The 18,157-nt window shown below is 37.6% G+C and overlaps 1 protein-coding gene and 1 non-coding gene across 2 annotated transcripts; one reads left to right on the plus strand and one right to left on the minus strand.

Moving 5' to 3' along the window:
* The first annotated feature begins 5,932 nt into the window (after positions 1 to 5,932).
* Positions 5,933 to 6,039, plus strand: LOC145607072 (small nucleolar RNA R71). Its single transcript, XR_014105495.1, has one exon. It is a non-coding gene; the product is annotated as a small nucleolar RNA R71 (small nucleolar RNA).
* Positions 6,040 to 10,639: 4,600 nt separating this feature from the next.
* LOC145585531 (uncharacterized) lies at positions 10,640 to 14,469 on the minus strand. Its single transcript, XM_081642234.1, has 4 exons — positions 14,344 to 14,469; positions 12,210 to 12,509; positions 11,914 to 12,030; positions 10,640 to 11,297 (listed from the first exon to the last, which is right to left on the minus strand). Exons 2-4 carry the CDS (start codon positions 12,405 to 12,407, stop codon positions 10,905 to 10,907), a joined length of 708 nt encoding a protein of 235 aa, XP_081498360.1. The 5' UTR covers positions 12,408 to 12,509; positions 14,344 to 14,469; the 3' UTR covers positions 10,640 to 10,904.
* Between the last annotated feature and the right edge of the window lie 3,688 nt (positions 14,470 to 18,157).

Genomic DNA, 18,157 nt, shown 5'->3' on the forward strand with positions numbered 1-18,157 from the left:
TTCACCCTAGACGTGAAAGGTTTAATTTCTGAGGGTTTGGTCCCAAATCTCTCTTTCAATTATTTAATTTAATTGTTTTGTTTATTATTTTCCTTAAAGTTACTAACGTGTGTATTTTGTTATTAGAAAGAGGTACGGGGCGTCAAAGTAAGTGCTTTAATGGTTTTTAATTGATATTATGATGTAGAAGTCATGTTTAAATTGTTATGATTTTCCTAGTATCATGTCTAGGGTAATTTTAATATTAAGTATGATTGTTACGATGCCTTTTATTCTCTTCCTAATATTTATGATTGTTAGTATCATGTTAGGGTTAAAGATTTGATTTTTATTTCTTAGTGACATGCTAGGGTTTGTTATTAATCTTGTTAGTATCATGCCTAGCGCTTTGCTATTTTTATTATGCTTTAACATGATTTATGATTATTTTTATAATTGTTTTGATTATGATTATAATTTTTATTATTGCTATAATTATTATTATTATGATTAATATGATTGTTTTTATGATAATTATTGTTTTGATGACTATAATCATCTTTTTGATTATTTATTATGTTGCTTGATATTTTTTTTATTGCTTGATCACAACTTTTATGCATGTTTAAAGGGAATTTATACTTGTAATAATCACGCTTAATAAGATAATTAATAATCTTGTCTAGGGTAAATGTGATTATAATTTCAAGTGATCGCCAATAATAGATTTGTTTGTGCATTATATTCAACCAACATAGATAAACAGGTTTAGGGTAATCCTATTGATTGCATGTTAGTCAGAAAGCGCACATGAATACGATCAGAATAAAGTAGAGGCCTATTATTAGGGCAGGTTCAATCTCTTTTAGGTTGGATTTGTACCTTCATCCCCGAACCCTTATTTGGTTCTTGACCTTATGGAGTTGACGATCTCTTGGATCGTTAAGGGGTGTAACCTTCACCCTGTGAATGGTTTACAAGTTCCTAAAACTTGTTGGCGACTCTTTTGCTCTATCTTCTTCCCTTTTGGACGCCACCGTACTTTAGTGTATGATCACAATGGGGTTCAAGCTAGGGGTTAATGCTTGAAATTTATTCCCTACAGCTACATAAAAGAATGAACGCCTTTGTCCTCCTCAATGTGCATAATAATGAATTATATAAACATTACTTATAGTTGCAAACCAATACTCAAATTCATTGACATACCAGGAACTAACACACATTCCTAACCAAATCAACTATTTAAGCACTATATTCACAAGTAGTTGGGCAAAATTGACGCATGTTAAAGTTTCAAGGCAATCAAACATCAAATCATGATCAACTAATCCCCAATGCTTATCATCATATACCAAGAATCAAAACAAATTTCTCAAGTATGGGGCACAGGGAAGCATGATTTACAATTAATTAGAACGTATTTTTTTTCTATATAAGAAAGCAATAAAAATAACCAAGAAAGCAATAAATCTAAACTAAGAACACACACCAAAAATAAAAGAAAAGAGAAAAAGAAAGATACCTAATCCAAAATCTCCCCCAAGACAGAATCAGACAATGTCCTCATTGGCTTGGGAACTAGCCCAACATAGCTAGTCCTGATCATCCTCATCCATGGAGCCAAACCCTGCACCTCCAATGCCACCTGCACCAGAATAGCTACCACCAAAATAATCAGCATGAAAACTCCCCCCCCCCCCCCGTCGGTCTCCCGAAAGGAATGTCCTGGTCGTTCCCATGGAAGGCAGAATAGTCAGTATAAATTCCATGGGCAGTGGGATCCCTGGGGTGGAGGCTGAAACTAGTCAGGGTAAATAGCATCATCAGGAATGTTGCCCGACGAGCATAATCATCGTACATAGGGTAAAGAGCTCTACCCTGGTTCCTCTCCAGGTACCCTAACCTCTGGTCTAGGGAGCCTACAATCCTCCTAAGGTCAGTGTGGGAATGCTCGATACGTCCTAAGGCCTGACCTATACTCTAAAGGTCCCAAATTGGGTCAGAGTCAACATGGGGGACGGAGTGAGGCATGCAAGGTGGAGAAAATGCCACCTCGGGCTGGGGCTGAGGCTGAGGCTGAGGCTGGGCTGGTGGAACTCGTGGTGGTACTGGTGGTGCTTGCCTCCTAGCGTTGGCAACTAAAAGGTCATACGTGTAGGATGGTTGCCCTGGGGGAAAGGCGGTCAAGTCAGGACTAGGTGGGGAAAAGATGAGCAAAGGCTGCTCGGTCCCAGTCCTAATACACCAGTGGGGTGTCTGCTCACTATCCAGTCGTACCCACCCCAACTTCTCAAAATACCTAGCAATCATATAGGTATCTGGTCCACATTTGGTCAGTTGGTGGGGTCCACCCTCAACAAAGCCGACCTTTTTCACTGCTATTCTAGTGATAAGGCCTCCTATACGAATGGGGGTGCGAGACTGGGTACTGGATGTGGCATGTCTGCTCAAATGGTGGATAATATACCTACCCATGTTTAGTTTCCCAAAACCAAACACATAGTGTCCTATAACAGCTAGTTCATTGGTTTTGGCGTTATGAGGCTCGTTCCTACCTAAAAAACACAAACCCGCAAATCTTTGCCAGATTTTTGGGATAGGGTGATGAATAGGTTTGGTACTAGCATGTTGGGGGTCGAGAATAGGCAAACCAGTCAGGGCATAATAAATGTCACCCATTTTATATTCAGCATGCCATTGGTGTGGTAATTCAGAATTTAATTCAAATAATTTACAAAATTCCACATAAGTTAAACTAATATTCCTATTGTTCAACCTAAAAATTAAATTCGGTCCATTTCTACTATTTACAACTCTCAAAGAAGACAAGAATTCACAAGTTAATTCACGGTATGTAGCATAATGCATATCAACAAATTTTCTCATGCTTATGTCATTTAAAAATCGTTTCACAAAATCATACAAACCATACGATTCTAAAGTAGGGCGGTGTAACTACCGTGAAGGAATTACCTCGCGCCCGACTAGGTGTTCTAGCCGCTCCTTTTGCTTTAAGCTAGCAATACGGATCGTCGGCCAGTATGGGAGTTGTAAATCCGGGTCATACTCCTCCCTCGAGCTAGAACTCTTACCGAAAATAGACCGAGCCCTCTTTGAAGCCATGGTAAAAATGGGTATAAAAAAAATTTAATTTGAACGAAATTCAAAAAATTTTATATAGAAATGTAGAGGATGAAGAGAGGATTAATAATATGCAAAAAGTTTTGGATTTGGTTGAGGAATGAAGGAGAAAACTTAGAGAGAATTTAGAGGAAATTTGAGTTTTAGAGAGAGAAAGTTATGGAGGAAAGAAGAAATGAAGGAAGAAAGAAAAAGAAAGAAGAAGAAGAAAGCGGACGTGCCCCTCGCGCCTGGTCGGGAGATCTGAAAAATAACATGAATGAAGTTCTTGCGCCCGGTCGGGCGATCTTAAAGCCCGATTTTCATCAACTCTCGCGCCCGGTCGGGCGCCCTTCGCCCGATCGGGCGATCTGATGATGTAATTTTTGCCTCTTCTCGCGCCCGATCGGGCCAAGTTTGCCCAATCGGGCGGACGAATATGTCCGTATATGACGATTTTCGCGCCCAGCCGGGCGCCCATCGCCCGGTCGGGCGAAAAGATCTGATTTTTTAACCCTGCTCTCGCGCCCGGTCGGGCCCGAGGCTAAATGCCGAATTTTGTTGCTTTCTTCTTTTCTTCAATTTTTGGCTAACTCTTTTCCTTCAAAACTAAACTCATTAAATTCCCTCATCTCTCCTCTCATAAGAAAAATAAAGAAAAACTAGTCTAAAAAGCATTAAAAATACGGGTTGCCTCCTGCAAAGCGCTGGTTTATCTAGGTCCCGCATGGCCTTCTTACGAAGTACAAGAACTAGGACCCTCGGCCTAACGCTTGATCGGGCGGTTTCTCACCCGGTCGAGCGGTGTTTTGGCTATGACGCACCTTCCTGACATGCCCTGTGGGACGCCAATTCACCTTATCTGGTGGATCCTCCTTGACTTGGGTTGGGGGCTCTTCAATGCTACGCACTAAAGATCCATTTTAGATCAAGGGTTGCTTCAAATTGTCATTGCATTTAACACTTGCAACTCGATCTGGTGGAACACTCATCGTAGGCTCAATTTGCACAACTTGCTTGATTGATTCCACCTTCTCGTCCTCAAAGCCAAGACCGACAGTGTAGAGGGCTCTTTCTATTGCATTAACTTCCTTCTGCCATTTGTCTATCTCATCTGAAAGGGATGCAACACAAGATACCGCCTCCAAGGGATTTTTTACAAGAGCTTGGGGCTTGTTAGAATAACTTTGACCCACATTAACACTAAAGCACTTCTCCTCTGTCATAGGGCTTTTAGGGGTGTTATTAAGATTAAAAATAATTTTATCGTTCCCTACTGATAGTGTTAACTTGCCACTTCTCACATCTATGATTGCTCCTGCAGTGTTGAGGAATGGTCTACCCATAATAATTGGGGTTTTCATATCCTCAGCCATATCAAGAACAACAAAATCAACGGGTATATAAAATTTACCTACTCTAACGGGGACATCCTCTAAAACACCTAAGGGGTATTTGAAATAACGATCGGCCATTTGTAGAGTAATATTAGTAGCTTTTAATTTACCCATATTCAACTTGGAACACACTGATAATGGCATAACACTAACGCTAGCACCCAAATCACACAATGCATTACCAATCATTAGATTTATTTTGAAGTACGGCACTACACGCTGCAGTGAAAGCTACTGTCTCTACCTCATTAATGGACCTTTTTCTTGTCAATATTTCTTTCATAAATTTAGCGTATGCAGGAATTTGTGTGATTATTTCAGTGAAGGGAACTGTTACCTTTAGATCTTTTACCATCTCCAGAAACTTACCAAACTGCTTGTCCAAGTTTGTCTTCAATTGACGATTGAGGAATGGAAGTTTGATAACTGGCTTTGGAACATTATTTCTCTTATCTGGAGTGGTCACCTTCCCTGGAGTCGTATCCTGCAATGTGTAATTAGATATATTAGTACTATGATTTAGCCCTGCGGGGATATTAGCTACATTGTCAGGTTTAACGGAATCAAGATTAGCATTATTTATTAAAACAGGTTCATCATCTCTGGGCATAGGGGGCCCTTCATAGTTTTAACCACTCCATAGAGTAATTGCATAAGCTTGATCCGTAGGCCTGGTCGGCTGTGCTAGCAGAGCTCCCTGTTGGCGGGCTTGTAGAGTAGCGGAAAGTTGCGCAATTTGATTATCTACAATTTTATTGTGTGCTAGAATTGAATCAATTTGTGCATCTCTACTCTCCATGTGCTTCTGCATATTAACCATCATCACTCTAATTTCTACCAAAGCTGGGTCGGAAGATGAGGAGGATTGTTGTGGTTGGTTCTTCTGGCCAACATTGGGATGGTAATATTTCTGCTGTTGTTGTTGTGGCGCCTGTGGTTCTTGTGGTGGTGGGTTTTGAACATTAGTACTCCGGTAGGAAAGGTACGGATGATTCCGATACCCAGGATTGTAGGTGTTGGAGTATATGTTATTCTGCCTATAAGCTTGAAAGGCATTAACTTGCTCCACGAAACTCCTGCAATCTTGTTCCCAATGACCTATAATTCCACAATTTTCACACAAAGCCTCATTAGCATTATTATTAATTGCAGAAACATTAGCTATATTGGTAGTGCTAAGATTATTTAATTTTTGGCAGATAGAGGTCAATTGAGCTTGCAAAAAGGATACAGAGTCAACACTATGCTTCCCCTTGTTAGCAAAGCCTCCAGGATTCCCATATTGGGAATTATGTATCGCCATATCTTCAATAACTTGACCTGCATCATCAACATTAAGATTCATAAACCTCCCACTAGCTGCAGAATCTAAAATTATTCTAGATGAATTTCCAATGCCATTGTAAAAGGCTTGGATTAACTGCCATTGTGCCAAATTATGGCGGGGGCACTTTCTTTGTAAGTCCTTGAACCTCTCCCAAGCCTCATATAAAGTTTCATCAGCTTCTTGGGCAAAGTTCTGAATCGCACTTCGTAGTACGGCTAGTCTCTCTGCAGGATAATACTTGTTATAAAAATTAAAAACAAGAGTTTCCTAGTCAGTTATACCAAGTGCTGTTCTATTTAAACTATTAAACCATAATTTAGCTTTTCTAGTTAAAGAGAAAGGAAAGAGAATCTCCCTGATTTGGTCTTGTGTGACCCCGGCTTTCCTAATGGTATTACAATACTGACAATAGTCTGCAATGTGAAGATTTGGGTCTTCACCCTTAGCTCCACTCAATTGCTTCCTCTCTATCATCGTTATAAATTGAGGTTTAATCTCAAATTGTACCCCATCAAGAGCCGGAGTGGGAGTGAGATGTGGAAAATCTGTAAGCTTTGGTTGTGAGTAATCACTAAGCTTCTTTAGAGTCGTCACCTCTGATTCTGGATCTGATGATACCTCTGAATCGCTAGAACCAGTTGGAGGATCGCGGTGATTATTATTATCACCAGAGTCCGCCAGAATTTGCTTGTAAAGGTTTTTCTGTCTATGGAAGGATCGTTCGATCTCAGGATCGAATGGGACGTACCCTGATCTGGAACACCCGGGCATAAACAAAAAACTAATAGCAAATATGAGACTTGCCTCAAAGAACTAACGTTCTCTGAGACAAAAAGAAATAACCTAGACTACAAAATAATCAGAAACAAAAATAAAACCGTTTCCCCGGCAACGGCGCCAAATTTTGACAGGGTAAATTCGTATCCCCTAATCAAAAGTAATTCCTAAATCCTCTAACTAATGTAAATAGGGAAGTAGGGTCGAATCCATAGAGAAACGAGTCTTTCTATTCCTAATTGATTAAAGTAATCTAAATTATAAAGTAACCAATATGTAAATTTGGATAATAAACTAAACTACGGAGATTAAGAATAAGGAGAAAATAATATATAAAAGGATCTAGGGCATAGGTTCACCAATAAATAATATTCTAGGGTAAAACATGATAATCAATCATCAATGCATACATTAATCAGATCATAAAGGGCTTGTGAAGACTTAGAAAACGATTGTCGCTGCCACTGACCCTGACCCTGAAAATGCTGGAATGAATGGGAGGACTAAGGCTGCTGCCACGGAGCCTCCTGAAATGGCTGAGAAAGCTGAGGATCCCATTGAGAATGAGAATGCCGATGAACCTCAGGAGATCGTCTACCACGACTAGGCTCTCCCTCGTCCGAGCCTCTATGCCTCGAGCGCGAGCCGGACCTCCGTCGCTCCTGAAGGACACAAAATCAAAGGATGTCAATAGTGCGAAATAAAAACAAATGGTAAAAAGGAGAAAAAGTTAACATGCCTCAAGAACATCGCCAGAACCGCTCCGACAACTCGCACCACGCCGAAGCTTGATGATGTAGTACTTCAGAGCGTTAACCAGCTTCATGAATCCCATCATCTCTAGGCGGGTAGGCTGAGAACAAAACAGAGAAAAATCAGTAACAAGCGGTATTAAAAAGGATGAATAATGTATCAAAAGCTTACCAGCTAAAAAACATCAGGCAGAGACTCCTACGCATGTCTGAAACCCTCTGGCACGTCAGTAATATAGTCCATAGTAATACCAATCAGCCCTGGGTAGCGGACAGATTGAGGCGGAATCTCAATCCTCCCCACACGGCGAACAGTCGTCTAAAAATACGATCGAATAATCAAGTTATTCGACTATTAAAACAGAGACTTGCAACAAATTCCTCAAAAGAAATCATACCTCAGGAAGACAGGGTGGATGAGCCAAAGAGGGAAGCAAGTCCTGCGCATAATCGCCCTCCATACGCACAAGCTCCTACCAAGGAAAAGTGTAGCTCTCTCCCTTGTTTATCAACTCCCTAAGCAAGCGCGAGTCCAGCATCGACTCCGGTGGAGACAAAGGCACTACAAAGCGATTACCACTGTGCTGACGAATGACATACTCCCCTAGATACCAGACAAAGCGTCCGGTACCAACAAAAATAGTGCGGTACGCTGAAAGCTGCAAGGCCTTGAGAAGATTAGTCATCCCAGCCCAAGGACGATACTGGACATCAATAACAACCTGAAAACCATAAAAAGTTGCAATGAAGCGCCGGAAATAACGTCAAGATAGAAAATAACAGGCTACAAAAGTAATTCTTACACCAACAGAAGAGGTGCCTCGGCGTAGCAGCCCGCGTAGTGCAGAGAAAGACTCCACCCGTGACTCTCCTCGGTCACGCCAGCTGGCCCCGAGAGGGAAGTCATGAACCGCTCCACGACGCCGTCGAGGGGCCAATCTCGGAAAGTACTCGTAGAACCATAGCTGCAATGAAAAGTAATCTTTGAGCACATGAGTCAAACAAATTAAAATAAAACAAGAAGAGGAAAGGATCGTCACCTCTACGACTCTCCATAAACCGTAGACACTGACAGGGGACTCGTCGTTCAGCTGCCTACAGCCATGACGTAACGACAAGAGAATATCGGCATATCCAAGGCTGGCCCAGCTATAGGATCCTATCTCACTGATCTTAAGCAAAGAAGGAAGGTAGCAAACGAGCGTACGCGAACTCCTATCAGGGGAAAGAGTAGTCATGAAAATGAGAATAAAAATGAAGATCCGCACTCGCTGCTCAGGTGATGTCTCCTCCATGTCAAAACCACGGGCCAGAACCAAATCCAACTCTGATTGCCTGCTCCTAGGACCACTTCGAGACACCGGCTAAGTCTTGATATGCTGAACAATCGGACCTAATAAATCGGCTGCCTCAGACGCTCCCCAAGAAAGATCAGACATCTATGCTACGCCCCGGTAATTGAAGCGTAGACCACTGATCATGATAAAGTCCAGAGGGGTCACTGTCATCTCCCCCCCAAGCAAAGTGAAAAGTGTTGGTAGCATCCCAAAAATACTCCAACAACGCACGAACGACTGTCGCACCACAACCCCGGGGGCTGCGAAACCCTACGATCGCCGAATAAAAGTCTGCTAGACCAGCTGATTCCCACAAGGCGTTCGTAGCAGGATCCCTCGTGATAATCCGATGAAGTCCAGGAATCAAATCTCCGGCTCCAGAACCGTGATGGCGAAGCGTGCCGTCGACTATGCCGGCAAGTGGACGATTATAAACGTGGTTCTCACGACAGAAAACCAACTGGTCTAGTATCCAAGGAGGTGGAGCCAAACTTCCTCTATGACAGGGTAAGTCGTATCCCCTAATCAAAAGTAATTCCTAAATCCTCTCACTAATGTAGATAGGGAAGTAAGGTCGAATCCATAGAGAAACGAGTCTTTCTATTCCTAATTGATTAAAGTAATCTAAATTATAAAGTAACCAATATGTAAATTTTGATAATAAACTAAACTACGGAGATTAAGAATAAGGAGAAAACAATATATAAAAGGAGCTAGGGCATAGGTTCACCAATAAATAATTTTCCAGGGTAAAACATGATAATCAATCATCAATGCATACATTAATCAGATCATAAAGGGTTTTCTCTACGTATTACAATCACAAAATTAATTTACCGGTATTAAATCTCATCTTTCGAATCTCGACTCAACCATTTATAAATTAACCTGCCTATTGAAACTAGACCTAAACATTAATTCTCATCTGTCGAATCTCGAATCAATATTATTAAACTCATGCATAAAAGATGTGCGCAAATCTAGTCACAAAGCATTAAATCAATCAATAGGAAATTAATCTAGCATTGACAATTAACAACAATAAATTACCCCTTCATATTATTTATGGATCTACATAAACCCTAGAAATAAAACTACTCACACATAATAGAAACTAAACTAACCAAAGCAATAAAACAAGACATGATCAAAAGAATAAAATAAACAACTAAGATTAAGAGAAGAGAAATCGTTACCAAAATAAATCTGGAATTAAGAATCAAGTTAAGAACAAAAGTATAAGAGAGAGAACTAATCTAAAAGCTAAGTAGAGAGAGAAAATCTAAGAAAACAAATTAAGAGAGAGTAAAACACTACAAGAAAAAGGGTAATTAGCGACGGCCAAAGTAGTCGCAAATCCGTTGCAAAAATGGATTTGCGACGGATTTGCAACTACTTTGGTTCGTTGCCAAAGACCTCGTCGCAAATCCATTTTTGCGACTAATTTTTGAACAGTCGCAAATTTAGCGACAGATTTGCAACGCCTTTGCAACTACCATTTAGCGACTAACTTTCAAATTTTAGCAACTAAATTATTGTCCGTCGTAATATATTAGCGACGGATTAGCAACTACAGAGATCAATGTTTTAAGACTACTTTTGCGACGAATTAGCGACTGCAAGACCAAATTTTTGCGACTACGAGACTAAACTTTTGCGACTACGAAGACTAGTTTTATTGTGACGGATTTGCGACTATTGAGACTAATGTTTTTTGCGACGGATTAGCAACTACATACGAGACCAAATTTTTGCGACTACAAAACTAATTATTTGTGACAGATTAGCGACTACTGAGACTAATGATTTTGCAACTAACCAATTAGTCTCTAAACCAAATTTGCAGTCGCTAAATATTTGCGACTAACTATCAATATTTGAGACCATAATTAAGCGACGACCAATGTTAATCACAAAACAAAAAAGGTACCCACGCATAAATTCAAATAGCCAAAATGTTAATTTTATTCAAATATCCAAAATATCAATCAATTTTGTATCAATGTATTAAAAAACAATATTTAACTCATATGACTAATTGTTCCAAAAGTCACCTCCCATATAAAAAAAAGCTACTTCAAACAAGAATTAATGAGAATGTAAAAGACCAGTTGTTCATAAAATTACCACCAAGAAAATAGAAATCACTTAGTTGTATCACGAGAGCGGGTGACTGCAGGCGTAGGAGGCTTATAAGGACGGTAAACTTGTTTTACAAGTGATGCCATTTCCTCAATGTTTTTTGCATAGCTAATTTTTCCTTCTTCCATGTAGCTTTTTCGATCTCATGATTTTCGACGAATTCCTTAGCACATTTTAAGCTCTCTGCCACTATTTTTTGGCTTTCTTCTACCTTGTTATGGTTTTCTTCCGCCATCTTCTTTAGTTCTTCAACTTCAGAACTTAATTGAGAAATCATGGAAGGAGTGGAAGATGATGCAGTAGATTGAGAAGTAGGATCACTCTTGTAATACATATGTGAAGCACTCCCTAAACCGTAGACTTTTCCTTTCTTTTGCCCACCTACAACCTTCAAGTAGACTTTGTCGGGGTTTATCTCAATTCCTTTGTTCTTATATTCCTCAAGTTTTTCCATATATTCTCCCTGCATTAAGATATGTATTAGTAACTATGATCTCAAATGTTAAAACTTAAATAAACTAAATACATTTAAAAAAAACAACTATAATAAAAATACAAGCAATGACTCGAGACATCGTCTGGGATAAAAACTTGTTTGGACTTCTAAAACACAATTTAATTTAATTGTTATCTTATAGTCTTTCATTTTGGACATCAGATCAGTACATAGAAGTAAAAACTTGCCTTTAGATACCATCTGATTTATTTAGATACCATCTGAGTTTGGTTACAAAGTGAAAAGTTAGGTGATGGTCTAAGCAAATGGTATTGATGGCAGTGAGGCCGGGTCCAAGCAGTTATTAGTAAAATAATTTATGTAAGTAGTTATTAGTAAAAATTTCGACAGAGTCTCCTTTGTAAATTGAAGAATTCCTTCCTATAGGGTATGGCTTCAAAATAAACCTGTTTCAATTTACATTATGCCATACCACATTAATCATATGATTAATGCCGGCAAATAAATCATTCTCATCCTCCAACTCAATCACACAAACAAATAAACAATCCATTATATCTCCAAACATTAACTACCATATATCTTTTTGTAATCTTAGAAAAATATAGAAGTATACTCATACCATGACTTTTTGAGACTTGTCACCCATCAATTCAACTTCATCATTGCCCACACAAACAGAATGAGTGCTCTCATAGACTTCAGCAGCAGTTGGTAAAATTTCATCCTTTTTCTTTACCTTGTAGTGGAAGAAGTTGTTAGCACTTAAATAAAACAACAAAAAATAGGGTGACATAGACTACATAGAAATTGTAATAAAGACCAGTTATAGTCATCTATATTAGTGGCTAAAAAGTTTCTACTTGCTTCAATCTTATATTAAAAATCATAAGTTTGCTGCTAAAATCATACACTTACCATTTTTTTAACCACTTGAGGAGTAGATACGCTACCTTGGCGATGGCCAGGGTCAAACTTCTCCTCTAATGTTTGGCCAGATAACCGATTATCTCTTGCTTGGTTAGAACGTTTCACAAAATCAGGATGCTTACGCTTATTTATGAATTCAGCTCGAACAGTGTCTGTCATGAAACTAACTTGCTTATGGAGAGCCATTTTGAAAACTTGGTTCAATGTACCCCTAAGTCGGTCCCCAGATTTTTTGTCAAATTCTCTCCTAGCCTTAGCATCGAACTCAGGTCTCCAAGTATATGTACGCTGCACATAATTAACAACTAAATTATTTTAACTCAAAATAGCATATTATACATTAATAATTTTATTTCTGATTTATTTAACATAAAGCAGCCCAACTTCAGATTGTTGTCTCTAACTTCAGACTATTTTATCTAGGCATGATGTCCGACAATTACACTACCATTGACAATCAAAACGTCTCCGAAGGAGGATCTATCTCCGGATCTGTTCCAGTTAAATTTCTTTCCCTTTCAAGTGATCAATTCCTTTACTTTTGACATAATATTACGAATTCCTTCAATGTCACATTTTCTTCTTAGATTGTTGTTGATTTTGTATCATCTTTGTTATTTTCAGGCAGTTGGAGATTCTGGTCATGTGTCGGTTAAATTTGCTGGTAAAGCTCTTCACCTGCATTCCGTTTTGCAAATTTTAATCTGATGTCCGAATTATTACCAAATTGTTAACTGTCTTTTATTATTCTTATGGTTGATGTCAGATTCAAATAAAAGTCCCAACAAATTGAGTAACCCAAGGACAAAACCTTATGCCTCTTGGCTCCAATTACAGTACTAACCTTGTAACCTTATTCATTAATATGAGATTGGGTATGTGCTCACAATTTGCTACCTAGTTTGCTATTAGGCTAAAAAAATTTCCACTTTCATGTTATTCACTCACCTTTTTTTGATTTGCAATCCTTAGGGGGAATTTCATTGAGATTAATAAATACTTTTGAGCTATTAGGAACCAATATTCATCTTTTTGTTGACTGCATTGTGTTGTAATTACATCTTCCTTTGGTTGAGTGCATAGTGAGGTTTTGTATTTGTGCTTCTATAGTTTTATGGGAGATTTCAACTACTGTCAACTCAGATTTTACGACTCTTAAAGCATTTCCAAGGATATAAGATTTGAATTTCATGGTAATTTACAAGGTTAAAACTTTTGAAGGTTTATACTGTATCATCTTATGAATCCTTCTCTTTAATATTTAAATCCCTATGCGCTGCTTTAAACCCTCATAGAGCTTTGACTTCACGGGGCAAAGGTTTATAAACTTTATATTACTCAACGATTCTATCTATAATATGTATCAAAGCAGATTTTATTTCATGTTACAAGATGGATAATTTTTCAAAAGGGCTTATAAATTATTTGCCTATTTATTTCATTAGTACTTACTAAAAACAATTAAAAGAATACGCTGAACATAAAAGTTTTATGACCAACTTCTTGATTGCCATATCATTAGTAAACTTTTGTATGTAATGACTGTTAAATCATGAGCTAAATCTAAGAATACAAATACCTAAACAATTTGATTATAAGAATCTAATACTCAGGGTCCATATATTTGTATATGTTTACCAGATTTTCCATATGAGGAACATGGCAAATTTTTGCGAAACGAGAAAGAAGACATGTAATTAAAATACAGTCATATTTCAATACTTAGAGAAACCAAAAACAGAATGATACTCAATACATAAGCAGCCTCCAGGCTTATACCAAAAACATCCAATAACACAATAAGATTAATTTGGTGAAAATCATTTTGATTGACAATGAAATAAATGTAATTCAAATAAATCAAGTGTAATTTGATTGAATTGCTGAAATTCGATAGAATTAATAGCCTAAAAAAATCGATTGAATAATTTTCCCTAAAATTATAACTTTGAAGTTTCTTTTAATCTACCTAAATTTCGAATCAAAATACTGAAATTCGATGAATATATGATTGAATTATAACTACATTTTTTTGTTTAATTCGAATAATAAATATATACTGCAATTATATTAACAAACTCGATATCAAATTCCTAGAAAAAAGGAATAATTCGAAACTCACCTAGTTAGTCAGTGGTGGCGCAACGGTACAGTAGTGCAGTGGTGCTCCGGTTGGTGCGGCGGTGTGCTGGTGTGCCGATGAATATGGGCGTACGTCAGTGGGCGCGGTGGTGGTTTCGGCGGTGCAAATATTGACGGTTCTTTCAGAGTAAATGAGGTGAAAGTGAAATATATATATATATATATATATATATATATATATATATATATATATATATATATATATATATATATATATTTTGAAAGAAGCGTGGGATATATTTCTCTTTAGTCAAAGTTTTAGTCAAAGTTTATTTGACTAAATATTTGTAACTAACATTTATTTAGTTAGTTACTCATAAAACTTCAAACAATGATAAACCACATATTAGTAACTGACATTTACTACGCTAGTTACTAATGTCATGAAATTTGTAACTGACATTATCTTAGTCGGTTACTATTGATGTTTTCGTAACTAGCATAACATACGCCAGTTACTAATAGGGCGTTACAAATAACATTTTTTCTACTAGTGATACTTGTATATATTTTACAAAAAATAGTTAAAAAAAGGGGTCGAAATAACTAGAAATGGGATTTTTACATTGAAAATCATTAGGGATTTTTGCATACTCAATCAATTTTGATTGATTTTTAATTAATTGACTTCAATTAGACCATGGAAACCAAATTAAAATCAATAATTGGACCAAAAAAAAAAATCAATGATAACCCTAAAATTCATAGTCGACAAATTACAATAAGCGAAAGGGTGGAAGGCATTTAAACTTACCTGGGAAGAGACGTGATGGCGCAGCGGAGCTAAGGAAGATGAAGAACGACGGTGAGGGGATGAGGGTTGATTCTCTAAAATTAACCCTTCTACGAGTATCGAGTGATTAATTCTTTTTTTTTTCTTTATTTTTGTTTTGTTTCACGAGTTAAATGATTAAGGATTTTTTTTATTTTATGTTTTTTAGGAAGAGTATGATAGTTCTTGTTTTTGACGGTGAATAAGAGTATAAGACTGATTGATAATTCTTGTTTTTTTGGCGGCAATAACCTTTTTTTTTCGTTTTTTTAGGAATGAGGGTTTTTTTTTTATTTTTTTTTATTATACTAAGGGTTTTTTTTATTTCTTTTTAATAAATATTAAAAATAATAGTAGCGACTACCGTGTTAGTTGCAAATTATTACAAGAGTGTCGCAGATTAGCGACCGCATAACAACTATTATAAATTCGGTTGCAAATTTTGTGACTACTCGTCTTTTTCTGTCGCAAAAATATTTTTTGCAACTGATTATTATAGTAGTCGCAAAAATCAGTCGCTAATTAATGACCGCATAGCAACTACTGCAAATTCGGTTGCAAAATTTGCGACTACTCGTCTTTTTCAGTCGCTAAAATTATTTTTGCAACTAATTATTATGGTAGTCGCAAAATTCCGTTGCTAATTCACCTTTTTCTTGTAGTGAAAGAAGAGAGTCAGTCGATCCTAAACCCGTTTTACGGAGAAGTAATTATACTCCGTAAGAATCCTAAACTAAAACAAACTTAAACGACAAAATTAAATCCTAATAATAATACGCGCCCGATCGGGCAAGGCACCGCCCGATCGGGCGCGCCTTTTTCTTTCAGGTATGTTTCTCGCGTCCGGCCGGGAGCGTCTTCGGGCGCCAACCTTTGCTTCTCTCGCCCGGCCGGGCGCGCCTCCGGGCGCCAGCCTCTTTGGCCGGCTCTCTTGTGCCACTATTTGGACTACGATTAGGCTCCAATTCTTCAGGCCAATCTGGGTTTCCTCTTCGGGTCTTGATTACTCGGTCCAAATGCCCCGGTATCACGTATACCGAGCCCTTAATCACCGGTTCGATGGCTCTAACCGGCCCTGGGCTATAATATCTGGTTGTGCTTCTCCAATGCTTGTAAATGCTCCATAACATCTCGGGAACATGCTCCAAAAGTGCAAATCCCTGCAAAAGTCAACCAAATCTACGAAAATACTAGAAAACACCAATTAGTAATAAAAGTGGCTTTAAAAAGCAAAAAACACTACTAATTATGACCAAGGGACGGGGGTAAAATACTATATAAAATAGACACATCAAACTCCCCCAAGCCAAACCTTTGCTTGTCCCTAAGAAAAGATCTCATCAATGAATAAATAAATATGCTTCACCCCAAAAAGTAAGAAAAAATCAAGCACAAACGATTCAGGGTAAATCAAATAAACATTCTTCAAAATCAACCAATCAAATCCATCCAATTACCTTTTCTCCCTAACAATTGTCAAATAGAGCAAACCACAAGAGCATATAGAATTCAAGACCAGTGCTCACACACTCAACTCTCATTTATGTGGCGAGTAAAAGATGTACTCGATCGTTCTCCAACCAACCCCTTTATGTGAACAATGCCCTCCCAACTCACACTCTCGTGTGTATAAAACAATGAACGCTCAACCTACTAGTTGACTCGAAATATGTCAAGTCATAACTTGCATTGATAAACAACACTTTCACATTCATACAACTCTATGCACAAAGGTCGGAAGGTCTTTAAAGCTTGTAATGTAAGGCTAGGGTGAAGGGTAGGAATTATTTGGGAACAAGTGAGAGAAAAGCTATGCTTAAGGGAGCAAATCCTAATAAAGCCCATAATCAAAATAAATAATGATCAACATCTCCTACATAACCAACTCTAACAAAATTCCACCAAATATACTCCAAACAATATAAATAATCCCAACTCTTACATTTTCACTCATAAGATATAATAATGAAGAACTTGAGTGAATAAACAAACTTTATTTCCAAACTTGAATTTTTCATTGAAACTCAATTTTTCTTTCAGATCAACCTCCAACTAGAACATTTGAACATTGAACTTTTTTTTTTTTTTTTTTTTGCTTTTTTTTTTCTATTGAAGTTCACTTATTTTTTCACCTTTTTTCTTGAACTTCTCTCTTTTTTTTTTCATAATATCATGCTTTATTTTTTCAAGAAAATATAACTTTCAAACTTATAAAAAATAAACATGTACAAAAACAAAACAACTTCTAAAATCCCACCCAAATTGTGCAAATAATAAGCACACTAAAAACTCCCTCACCTCACTCACTAATAGCTCCCCCAAGCCAAGCTTGGGACTAGTAACCAACGGGGCAAACCGGCTTGTAATGTGGCTGATAAACAACAAAAAATCAAGGCAACAACATGGGTAGCAAGAAGGGAACAAATGTATCTACAATCATCTGGAGGCTACTGTAGACACCCATCTGTGTCTCCCCAAAACCAAACCCGGTGATGAGTACCTTTCACGTCGAATCATAATCAAATGAAGTGAAAGTATGGAAAGTCTAGTGTTGCGGATAGTTTTATTTCTTTTCTCTTCTATCTGTTTTTGAAAACTTATTTTAAGAAAAAAGCCAATCCAGTTTGGTTGGTCCATGATATGGGTCCAATAGTAGTGTAGTTGGATGGGGCTTGACAATAGCTTTCGAACGATATATTATAAGCCCAATTTCGATGAATATTGAGGAATTTATGGCCAATTTACTAAACTAGGCCCAGTTTAAGCCTTATATGCGGCCCATGATCTAGGGAAGGGCCTAATATGATTTATCATTCCTAATGCAGTTAGGAGTGGTTTTAGTCTTCTAGATTCTTCTAGAAGGTTCTTTTCATTCCTAATTCAATTAGCATTGATAAATTGACTTTTGTTGACTTTTCAGAGTTTTAATTAAAATCAAAGAGCATTTTTTAAGGAAAATACGATTTTATCCTCCTGTACGGAAATTTTTATCTGATTTTAGAAAATGCGTGAATTTCTAGAA

This window comes from Chenopodium album, chromosome 2 (assembly GCF_948465745.1).
Source record: "Chenopodium album chromosome 2, dcCheAlbu1.1, whole genome shotgun sequence".
NCBI classification, from domain to species: Eukaryota; Viridiplantae; Streptophyta; class Magnoliopsida; order Caryophyllales; family Amaranthaceae; genus Chenopodium; species Chenopodium album.

Bases quoted from the DNA above. Each gene is read 5' to 3' on its own strand.
- LOC145585531 (XM_081642234.1), bottom strand. From the start codon at position 12,407: ATGGCTCTCCATAAGCAAGTTAGTTTCATGACAGACACTGTTCGAGCT. The intron at 12,031-12,209 runs GTAAGTGTATGA...TTCCACTACAAG, and splicing joins CTCAAGTGGTTAAAAAAATG to GTAAAGAAAAAGGATGAAAT. The intron at 11,298-11,913 runs GTATGAGTATAC...ATCTTAATGCAG, and splicing joins ACAAGTCTCAAAAAGTCATG to GGAGAATATATGGAAAAACT.